The sequence below is a fragment of the Sinocyclocheilus anshuiensis genome, unplaced genomic scaffold, assembly GCF_001515605.1.
Source record: "Sinocyclocheilus anshuiensis isolate Anshui unplaced genomic scaffold, SAMN03320099.WGS_v1.1 scaffold1296, whole genome shotgun sequence".
In the NCBI taxonomy this organism is placed as follows: domain Eukaryota; kingdom Metazoa; phylum Chordata; class Actinopteri; order Cypriniformes; family Cyprinidae; genus Sinocyclocheilus; species Sinocyclocheilus anshuiensis.
The window spans coordinates 57,797-69,510 of record NW_015542415.1 but is presented as its reverse complement, the minus strand read 5'-3'; the positions used below and the strand labels follow the sequence as shown (position 1 = coordinate 69,510).

The 11,714-nt window shown below is 36.8% G+C and overlaps 2 protein-coding genes across 2 annotated transcripts in view; both read right to left on the bottom strand.

Moving 5' to 3' along the window:
• Positions 1-7,752, bottom strand: part of LOC107693442 (sodium/calcium exchanger 2-like) — a 24,768-nt gene extending 17,016 nt beyond the window's left edge. Inside the window, exons 1-2 of the mRNA XM_016492833.1 lie at positions 7,530-7,752; positions 2,591-2,778 (exon numbers count right to left, since the gene is read on the bottom strand). The gene's annotated coding sequence lies outside the window, so the exon portion shown is untranslated. The remainder of the gene's footprint in view (positions 1-2,590; positions 2,779-7,529) is intronic.
• An 824-nt stretch (positions 7,753-8,576) lies between these two features.
• On the bottom strand, positions 8,577-11,138 carry LOC107693441 (F-box only protein 50). Its single transcript, XM_016492832.1, has 6 exons — positions 10,919-11,138; positions 9,917-10,003; positions 9,590-9,686; positions 9,423-9,518; positions 8,868-9,006; positions 8,577-8,773 (listed from the first exon to the last, which is right to left on the bottom strand). The coding sequence occupies exons 1-6, from the start codon at positions 11,061-11,063 to the stop codon at positions 8,624-8,626; spliced, it is 714 nt and encodes a 237-aa protein (XP_016348318.1). The 5' UTR covers positions 11,064-11,138; the 3' UTR covers positions 8,577-8,623.
• Positions 11,139-11,714: the final 576 nt, after the last annotated feature.

Here is an 11,714-nt window from a genome sequence, read left to right as displayed (position 1 = left end):
GACGAATGGGACGAGACCTGGTTGAGCTGCACTAGAGAAGGCAATGCGTGTTATCACAATGTCGGAGACACGCTAGCTTTCCCAAGGCACATGAACTTAGAGTGGTTACAATCATCCGGGTTTAAATCACGCTCAAATTGATTTGATTTTGTCGCAATATTTACACGTGACATTTCCCGACCAGGCGCCGAGTGCTGTCAATCACAACACACACTGGCCCAGCTAACCAATCACAGCACATTTCGTATTTCAGAAGGCGGGCCTTCATTTGATACAGGAACTATTCGAGCCGTTCATGCCAGACTGGGGAGAGAGGTGTTGTAATAATGTAAAATATGTGAAAAAGAATGTGTTTTTCGAACAACCTAGTATGAGAGCCTGTTCTAGTACACCCCCAAAACAAAATCAAAACTTTGTAGAAGAGCATAATAGGACCCCTTTAATTAATTTAATAATGATTGTAATGTTGGCACCACTCTTAGGTTAAAAAAACAATTAAGTTTAACTTCATTTTTCAATATTAGTGAGTTTAGTCAACATCCATCTAATCTTCAATATAGATTCCATGAATTCATTTTCAATTCTTAGCCACACTGACAACTACTGAGCTGCTGCTGCCCTGTGGATTGAGAGGCATTTATGAGAGTGAGTGTGCTTTAACACCTTCTTTCTCTCTCTAGGAGGCTCTATCGTATTTGCCATCCAATACTGATTACACACACTCACACGCACTTGACTACGTAATAGTGGAAGGAAAACGTGAAACAATTGACCTAGAGTTGTGTAAAGCAGCCACAAACACAAACACTCATAGAAAGCATGATATACTGTATACTGTACCTCACCATAGTATTAACACCACAATGCTGTCCTTTATAAACACTTACACAAACAATACAAATCCAAACACACAACTAACTAAATAAATTAAAACAAATTTTATGCAGTTATTTGTTATTTCTCTAGTATTTATGATATTTTGGATCAGTCCAGAAAGGTTCAAAGATACTGTAAAAGTCTGCCAGCATTCTAATGCTTTAACAAATTAGTTTAGTCAATAATGAACCCCTTAAATCGGTCACAGAATTCTCTCATAACATCAATAAATCACAATAGCACTTAACCATAGCCAGTCAACTTTATATGACTGTCCATGTGTGTCCCAAAAACATTTAAGCCAGTCTTTTAAAAGTCAGTACTAGAACAGTGTTCCAGCTGTCTCCAAGGAACACCTGCCAATGAGGTAAACACACACACACACACACACACACACACACACACTGTGATCAGAGATCTGCTTTCAGTATCAATACACCATAATCTCAGTACATTGCCCTCTCTTTTCTCCATTCTCTACTCACCACCAGCACACACACACAGGCACGTGCACAGGTAGGGCTCAACCTGTTTTTTTATTACTATCAATATTGAAAACAGTTGTGCTGCTTAATATTTTTGTGGAAAACCTGACACAAGTTCAAAAGCATTTGTTTGAAATAAAAATCTTTTGTGACAATATATAAATGTCTTTACTGTCACTTTTAAGCAATTTTTAATCAATTAAATGGATGCTGATGATGATGCATGTTAAATATGAAATCAGCTTGTAAGTTATTTTATTTATTTATTTTTAAACAGAACCACGCACAGTCATGTGTACACACTCACCAGGGCACATGCACACAGACGGTGCAAGTGACTGACACACTAACATGGGCATTTGCATTGAGAAACTCAACTCTTGATTTCATGGACTCCATCCATGCATTAAATAATTAACCTGTTGCAGATCGATCTAAGATCAGGTGGTTAACTAATGACATATTTAGATCAAGTGTTCGGATCGGAAACTGTGCTTGATCATTTGACCTGGAATCACGTGATTGACCTGTTGCAGTTTTGCATGTTGCATATTACATGGTCCTCTATAAGTGGGACGCACCAAAACGAGACCAGCAGAACACTTCACAGATCTAACATAAGACAAAGACGAAGCAGATCAACAGACTTGCACATGTGAGACAAGCATACATGCTCACACATACATAGACAAATAAACCAGACTGTATTAGACTGAGAGAGACACACATACATACACACTGATCAGACTGCAGCAGGAAGGCTGAGAGCTCAGGTCTTGTGGTGTGTGTTACGGTGGCCCCTCATCCTAGCCAGCGTTACTCTAGAAGGATCTGCAGTCTCAACTTCACCCGCCACTCATCACAACACTGCCGTTATGCAATATTTAGCACAGCACTCACACACCAGATACACACTCACGCTCAGACAAATGCTGTCTAAATCACACTATGTCTGACCAATACACATGAACAAACTTCTAGACTGGCAGTTTGGAAAGACTGGAATAATAAATAATACAAAACATTTGTGGTGGGATGACACTTTTTAGTGAACGTTGACTGCGGTTCTAGGCTGAGATTCATGCGCACCTATACAGGAGCTGTTGACCATTTGGTTAAGATGGCATTTGCTATTGACATTTTGATTTCCTCTCAAATTCTTCAATGAAACACAGAATATGTAAATGCAGTTGAGGCAGCTCAAGTCAAAACAATCTCAAATGACTTACTAGTGCCTCATGGGGTGGTATTTTGCGGTGGGTGGACTCAGGTAACCTCAAGAGGCAAGATTTAGGTAGAGCTCTGAGTGAGAGCCAAAGCGATGGCAAGACTTCAGCAGCAGCTACAGAGCTTCAGCTCAGGACCCGCAGCATTTCATTCTCATCCCACTCTGTCAAGAGTGTGCCTGTGTAGGAAGCTGTGGTAGAAGCACACCAAAGAAAATGTAGTGAACAACAACCTGCATGTCATATACACATATTAATACATTGGAAACATAGAATGATGAAATGTAGAGTACAGGTTAAAAAGGTAGAGTACAGTTAAAAAGTTTGGGGTTTGTAAGATAAAAAAAAAACTACAACTTTTTTGATACTTTTATTCAGCAAGGATGCATTAAATTAATCAAAAGTGACAGTAAATTTGTTTTAATTGTTAGAAAAAAAATAATTTAATATAAATTCTGTTCATTTGAACTTTCTAATCATCAAAGAACTCTGAAATATTTTTTAAATATTTTGTTTCCACAAAAATATTAAGCAGCACAACCATTTTCAGCATTGATAATAATAATAATAACAAGAAGAAATGCTTCTTGAGCACCAAACCAGCATATTATGCCTGGCACACATTGCACGATTTTCAAAGTTGTTGAGTCTCTGCTTTTCTCACACTGCACGACTGTCTGGGGTTGCATCTAGTTGCTGTTATGTTCACACGACGAATCAGGCGACGGGGTCACTTATTACAACCAAACACATGTGATAATTGATACGGGTAATAACGTAAGATCACACGAGAGACAGGCTTTCTTGCGTGAGAATGGATTTATTTCGGTCAAAAACGGTAGCCTGCAAAAAGCTTGCAATCCAAGTTGTCTGTATTTGCAGATAAAAAAAATGAAAAAATTAACAAACAAGAATATGAAGGAGAATATGTGACACTTAAGGTAAAGCACTTAAAGTAAAGGCTGCTGAAAATGCACCTTTACCATCACAGGCATAGATTACATTTCAAAATATATTAAAATAGAAAACAGTTATTTTAAATTGAAACAATATTATACAATATTACTGTTTTACCAAATACATGCAGCCTTGCTGAGCATAAGAGACTTCTTTCAAATGAATTACTAAGAACATTTATTTAACATTTTATTTAAGCATGACTAGCATAATTATTTGCATATGAATTCTTGTTCTTCTCAGGTCTTATATTACAAAATATAAAGTATTATCAGTATGCTGAAATACTGGCCAGTATGATAGGTTGTTAATGTTATGGACAATAACAAATAAATAGCCAATATTATAAATATATAATACATAGTTTAAATGCTACAAGTAAATTTAGTGCACAGTATAAAAGATGGATAAATAGTCTCTTTAAAATATTTTCTGTAAGTGCTCATAATGATAATGGGGGGAGCACTTTTAGATGCTGGTTAGATTCAGAACAGAACTCAAAGAGTTATAACCAATGGATTCGAATGATTAGTTGGATGTTAAATAAGACAGTTTGTTAAAGCACATGTCCAAGTAGCATTAAAAATAATTTGTTTCAAGAAATTAACTTTTTCCACAGCTCTGCTATCATTACATGTTCACATGCGGTGTAAAAGCAAATTGCTGTTTAAGGGTTAAATCTTTGCCATAATTTATCGCCATCCCTTTAAGTTAGTGCTGGATAATGCTGTATACCTTAACATAGGCAGAAACAATTAAATGTCCAGTATCAGGTGATAGCGGTAAAAATCCCATTACAGACAGATGTGATAACTGAAATTGAATAACATAACACTCTTCCTGACAATCACATCTATAGGAGGAGCATGATTCTATAGTAAAGACTAGAGCATCCATCTCACACACACACACACTTTTTCCACAACAACAAGCATGGTGAATCACAGTACACATTCCATCACAGAAAACCAAATGTTTCATTTATATTTGTTAGGTATTTGATTGTATTATGTGAGCTGAACCACCATTGATGTCCTCTCATTTATACGCATTTATACTAGCTCAACCCTTCTGTCTATATTTCCTCCTGTAACAATGTACTCTAAAGAGCTCCATTTCACTCTTACCTCACTCCCAGAGTATCACATTCTGCAGGCAATGCAAACACTGCATTACCTGTCCAAAGAGCAGAAAAAACACCTGTCTGGCTGCGTGCTCAGGGCTACTTAACAAACTACATCCTATTTACCAGCCTAAACACAGAGAAATAAGGAGTGTGTGCAAGTGAGTGGGAAAGAGGGAAAGAGAGAGAATGGACTGGATTAGTAGTGCATGGAAGTAGCAAAACATTTGCAGACAGAGTAAACCAGCAACACTTTGTTCAAATGCATTTAATAACACAAAACTTTTGTGCTAAAACACAAAACACAGTTTTCATCGTTGAAAGAAAGTGAGTGAAAATAAAAACTAAAGTTCAAACCAACCAAGGAGGTAAAACTCATACAACTATCTACTAGAAGAAAAAAGACCATATCAGGAAAAGAAGGAAGGATGTTTGTGTTTTTCTGTTCTTGAAAGTTTATTAAAGTTTGAATTTAAAGGATTTATTTATTTAAAGGGTTTATTTATTATTCTTCTAAATCTGATGAAAGCCTGTGTGCCCAAATGCATTGGTTTAAAATGAAGTGTTTATAAATAAATATTAATAAAGTGTTGCTGGATTACTTTTTGAAGGAAAAGTCTTGCACGTTTACCAAATCTGCACATATTTTAATAAAAAAATACTGTAAAAACGTGTTTGTTATAATTTGAAATGACTGCTTCCTATTTTACTTGATTTAAAATGTAATTTATTTCTGTGGCAAAGCTGAATTTTCAGCAACCATTATTCCAGTCTTCAGTATAACATGATCCTTCAGAAATCATTCTAATATGCTGATTTGGTGCTCAAGAAACATTTCACATTATTAAGTGTTGAAAACAGATGTGCTGGCTTTGAACATATGCACATCTTTGACTCAGCATCTTTATGGTGTATGTCAATGTGCTGCTGTAAAGATGGTCTGCCATACTGGACTCAAGCCGAGTCTCATGTTTCTGTCTCTTACAGAACTTCACGGATACTTTACCGTTTAGAGGTGCCCCTCCATCCCAGGGAGGTTAACCACTAACGTGTGTGTGTGTGTGTGTGTGTGTGCATGTGCCCATGTGGGAGATGCTGCTATTGGATAGTGTCTGTTGTGCTTGCATTTCCAAGTGATTGCTCTGTAGGAATTTTTAAGAAACAAGAGAATGGTTGAAACACAACACTGGAAAACAGTGTACAGTTAGGAATGCAAATTCTGGGACTGGTGGATGTTAACGTAACTGGAGAGGATCAATGAGTTACTTTCTCTTGCATGAATCTTCCATCACGTGAACTCACACTCATTTATCCACACTTTTCACTGTAAGAGACAGTCTTCAGGACAGAAACACTTCTGCTCAACCTCCAGCATTCTCATCAGCATCATCATCCTCACCACGACACAATCATGTGTGCAGTCTCCCTGCAGACATGTTTACCCACGTTACTCGCTGACCGCACCAAGGATTGTAACTAAATATTCTGTTTCTTTTTTCCATTTCGAAAGACAACACCTTTTCTGAGCTAGACGGGTTACCGTTCAATCAGCTCCACTTTGACCGCACACAGACTTCCACCAGACAATCGTGACTTTCACGTAATCCAAGACTCTAAGTATTACTCTGCTACAGAAATTTTTAACAGGCCACTTTATCAGATGATCTATAGAGTATAGACTAGCCGAAAGGAGTGTCAATTCAGTGGGCAATAGCAGAAATTATATGAAAGATAGTAAAACTATAACTTAACAAAAAAAACTAATGAGACATTCAAGAGTATTGAGGGGGTTGTGCTGTAAAGTTGCCTAGTTAAAAATATATAAATCCTGCATTTATAAATTCAGCATTTCAGCCAATCAACTACCCTCAGACTGGTCTGTTTTTTACTAGTTTATATCATACTTTCATTCCATGCACCTACAAATGATTTGGGTGTGCAAGGCAATATATTTTTATTCTGTAAAATATGTTAATAATGTGCTTCAAAAGGTAAATTATCTGATTCACAGTCAAAACAATAGCCTATAAATGTGACTGAATCAACCTGAGTACATTAGGTTATGGCAAAGAATGTTATTCTTAATAGTCAGATCAGCTGAAGTTAACAACTGCTGATTTTCAGTTTTTGCATTGTAGTTTCAGTTATATGAACTCTGATTACGATCATTGTTAGATCACATTAGAACACATAGAGAATCAGTTGGGTGGACTGAAAAAAGATACTTCGATCTATCTAGGTTTTCCATCTATGAATTTATTAAAGATTAAAAGGCAAGCAGTGAGTGTCAGAGCTGACTGGGGGGTATCTCAGGCCATCATTGCGTTCGAAGGGTAGGCTACCTCTAAGGGGGGATGCTGGAAATACCCACTCTAACCTGCCAGGTAACTTAAAATGTGGTAACATCTAAATACACTAAATATACGTTAGTAATATGACTACTGGCTACATATGATTTCACCAACAATTTTTTTAGAATCAACGCCAGGAGAAATAACTGCCCTTTTGCACTTTTTCCTGTGTAGGGTGAAAATGTCTAATTTTTAGCTTTCATAGACTCCTACAGACCTAAGACCTGAGGTTGAGCGGCTCATTAATAACTTGTGTAAAGCACAGACTGAACTGCTTATGCGACTGGCAACAGGTGCGACTCTGAGGTAACAGTACAAACACAGCTAAACACCTGCAAACGTATAATGAGTTCATTTCATTCTGCGGTTTATAACAACATGCACAAAGAAGTTGTCAAGTGCGTATTCGTTCCTGACAGACATAGTGGCAATTAGTGGACCAATGTGCATGCCGTACAGCACTATAAAGCCCCAGTAAGTGTCTTTATCTAATTTATTCAACAGAACTTACCTTAATAATCATCTATGGCAAAGCTCAGAATGGACGGACATGACCGGGGGTGGGGACGTAGAGGATGTTGCTCCAGTGCTCAGGAGAGTCGCGCCATTCGTTTTCGTGGTGTGTCTGTTTCTGTCCTGAACTATAGCGAGCATCCCAAACAAGCGCGCATCCTCCCGGCGCACAGCACGCGACAGACTGCGCAACAGCTCAACGCGACGCTCTGATTGGTGCGTCAAACATGTCGCCCTCAAAATACCTGAACACTGGCCTTTACATACGCCATTAAAAACTGGAGCAGAGCCAGAGGGTAGAATCACCTATATACACAAATATGAGGCTTTATAAAGTTTATCAACTAATTATTAATTATAATCATTAAAAAATAACAATAATTAAAAGCTTTTAAAAACAGCGATACTTTAAAGGGATCGCTATTTTTTACAGTAATTGTTCCATGCGAAAATAGATGCATATATATTTATAGTTATAAATGATTAATGTTATAGTAATTATATATTTTGTTACATAAAATTGTTATATAAAATAGCTATAAAATAGTTATACTGTTTGTGAACTGCCCTTACAATCATTTACCATAGTAACCATAGTTACTGCTGCCACACAAAAAAAAAACATAAATAAAAATAAATACAACCACTACTGTTGTCAAAAATAAAAATGACAAAATGGCAACTAGTTTTGAATTAGGAATTTGTTCTGATTCCATATTCGTTATGATTTTACAGTTGTAAAATAACTGTAGAAACTGGTATTTTCACAGAAATGATTTTTACCATAGTAATATGTACAGGTCACAGCATCTTGTTTGCAATCAGTGAGCTATATCGCCATCTGCTGGCCTTACATACTAAAGTATAATGGCACCAACTGTGCATCTCGAGTGCTATCGTGAATACATAAAAGAATACAGTGTCACAAAATGAATGAGGAATGTTTTATTACATTATTAAGCTGATAGATACATCTTATGAAGGTGCAGTTAATTTATAAAAACATTTGAGACAATGGTGCTTTGTTCTAAAAAACAAAGTCTACAGAGTGCATCAACTCCTACCATGTTTTGTTTTTTTGACTGTGATGGATTATTTCACACCAGCTTTGCTGGTCTTGATGATAATCGAGCTGTCTGTGACTTTGGTATTAAAGAATTCAATCATGAACTGGTTCTTCAGTCTGTGGAGGAAGTGAATGTACCTCACTCCTGGCCCATACTTGGAGAATACATGGGAGACCTATACACATAAACACACGTCATGTGGGCACATGATTATAAAATGCTTAATGAATATAAATATATGAATATATGTGTATACATGAGTGTGCTACCTTTTTCCAGGTGTGTGAGTAGCACTCCAGGTTCTCCACAGGGTTATATGTGTGCTGCTTGATGACCGTCTTACCATCAGCACCCAAGAGCTTTACGTCAAGCTGATAGATAGATTTATGAAGCTGGCTTTCCTCATACCTACACATGAAGAGAAACACCCAGACATTTTAAGTGAAAGTGCATATTAAACCAAACCTGTGATTTTGCCTGAAATTAGACATGTCCCTTCAACTAAAAATTGCAACAATGCAAACTGTTTCTAAAATAAAAAACAGTTACTTGTCACAGATTAAATTGTTCAGCTATGTCAGAAATAATTCAGATTCCTTTGTGCTTTTCCCCATTTTTCTTTAGCTGCAAACCATTTGAAAATCTGAATCGATAAATATGCCAAGAGAGGAAGAGATTGCATAACAGCTAACTTCCTTTGTTAAAACAGCTTTTAACTGACATCCAATTTAATTTTTAACTCTTCTTTGCAGCTCAGTTTGCAATTACTGTTAGAAGATTGCTTACACTGCTAATAACTATTTTTATAACAGGTCATAACTCACCAGTCCTCAATTACTATCTCAGGCTGAAACTCATCCAGCAGTTGGTCCCACAGACCCTCTGCCTTCAGGTCCACACATTGCTCTAGAGAGAACCACCTGAGATTAAAGTTTAGATCAGTTTTGTGAGTTGTGACAAAGATCATTTTTCTTGTAAAAGTGAGACTCACCTGTACTGAGGTAGCTGGCAGACCACAACCCCAGGGGGGATTCCACTAGTGTCATATGGCAAAACTTCTGTACTAGTTTTCCAGCCAGAGAAATTACCTACAATTAGCATACAGGTACAAGATTCAATCATCTTTTTATCAGCAATCAAAGACATTAAGAACAGCAGATGTTTTGTGTGTAAAGTTCAATCTATTCACAATTCATGTTGTTTTATTCAAAGATGTAATATAACACAGGTCCATTGCAGTGGATTTAAAATTCAGTAGTGATGAGATCAGTGGCTAGATTTTTAGGCAGCGAACATATCGTTTTGGTTGCTGACTCACCATCGGGCTCAAACTGAGGTGGTTGGTTTGGAGGAGGTGGCATTCCCGAACGATGGGGTTCGGGTGGGGGGATGGTGTGGTTTACACCTGGTAGTTGAACAAGAAAAAAAGATGAGTTTGAAATATTTAGCTAAATGAAAAGGTTCAATTTCTATTGCAGTAACATTTAATTGCAAATAGGCCTACTGTCTTTCAAATTTATATATAAAATATCAATGTAGCCAAATAATAAATATATCCATATAATATAAAGACAACTTTTGCAGTAGTATTTCAATAAATAGGCTACATGTACGAGAGGCTTATATGCACAATTCTTTGGTACGTTTCGCTGCTACGTTTTGGCATTGTTTCGGCACTGCATAGATTTAGTTCTTATATTCAATATCAAATAACTACATAGTAGAAATAATATCTTGGAAATGCACATGTATAAACTAAATCCTTTTCCCCCTCTACATCCACAAAATTATCAATTATCCCTGTCTAAATTTAATTATAACTGGCTAAAATGTTCCACGAAGTAACAAAAAAAAAGGCATGGCATCCCCTTTTAACATCTTACACTAACAATGTTAGTCAAATTCATATATATTAAGGTTTGCCTAATATATAATCACAGATATACAGGATTTGTTACTACGAAGATAATGCCACTCTACCTCTTTAATTCAATATTATCTTTTAAAAAATTGGAAACATTTAATTTTAAAACAAAAATCAGGAGTCAGGAGTACATACAATTGATAATGTAATTACAAAATAGCATACAGTTTATGAATGTGAAATGATTCACTGCTACATATATTTCTCAATAATTAAACTGAAGGGTGTAGCCTAACTAACAACTAACCCGTGTGACAACCATATCCTCGATCTCAACATAATATTGTTACTTTATACAGTTACAACAAAGTTCGAGTAGAGATTTAATTAAATGAAACATCAAATTTAATGAAACAGTGCGCCGTAACGCTAGCCAGCACGGTGTGGCGTCATTACCGTAAGGCGAGGGGTTCTGCAGCAGGTTGCGTTCAAACGGCTTCTTCTCGAACACCGATTTCCAGTCCACGCTGTCAGACTTGGGGACACCGTGAGCCCCCAGCTGCCACCGCGAGTCACACTTCTGTTTCCAGTCAGCCGCCATTTCAGACTGTTTTCCACAGCAGACAACACAGCAGACGTGGTCTGCCCCGCCCAGAAAACTGGTTCCGAAGACTGCTGCACTTAAGCAAGGTAACAGTTACTTTACTGCACTTTACTCAGAAGTGAGTCACTGCAGACACGAATGACAGACCACCTGATTCTGAACATTGTCAAGACACTTGTATTTGATAGTTTTGACCAATACACAGCATACACAGGGCCACTGTCATGATGCGAGTTGTCATTACGCAAAGATTGATGAATTCAGAGCATTTCAAAAACTTCATTATAGTTATCGATTTGTTATTCACAAAAACTGTACAGACACAATAGTTAGAGAGCAGGTTGTGGCGAAATAGAGCATAATTCATAAGCAGCACTAACTTTTATATACCACACCCATAAAGACAACATCAAGGGCTTATCATGTCAGCAAAGATTTACAGTTCAGTCCAAGGCTGCCTGAACAAGCAGGTTCATTGCATCAACCAAATCCAGTAAATATTTCAAATAAATGTTACTTTATAGTATCTTGAAAATGCACATGCATAAGCTCAGGATAAGTTCAATAAATAATCATAAAAATATTTTTTTATCTTAAGATCAATTTTTTTTATTTTAAGATCTATCAAACTTTTATTTCTAAGTAAAA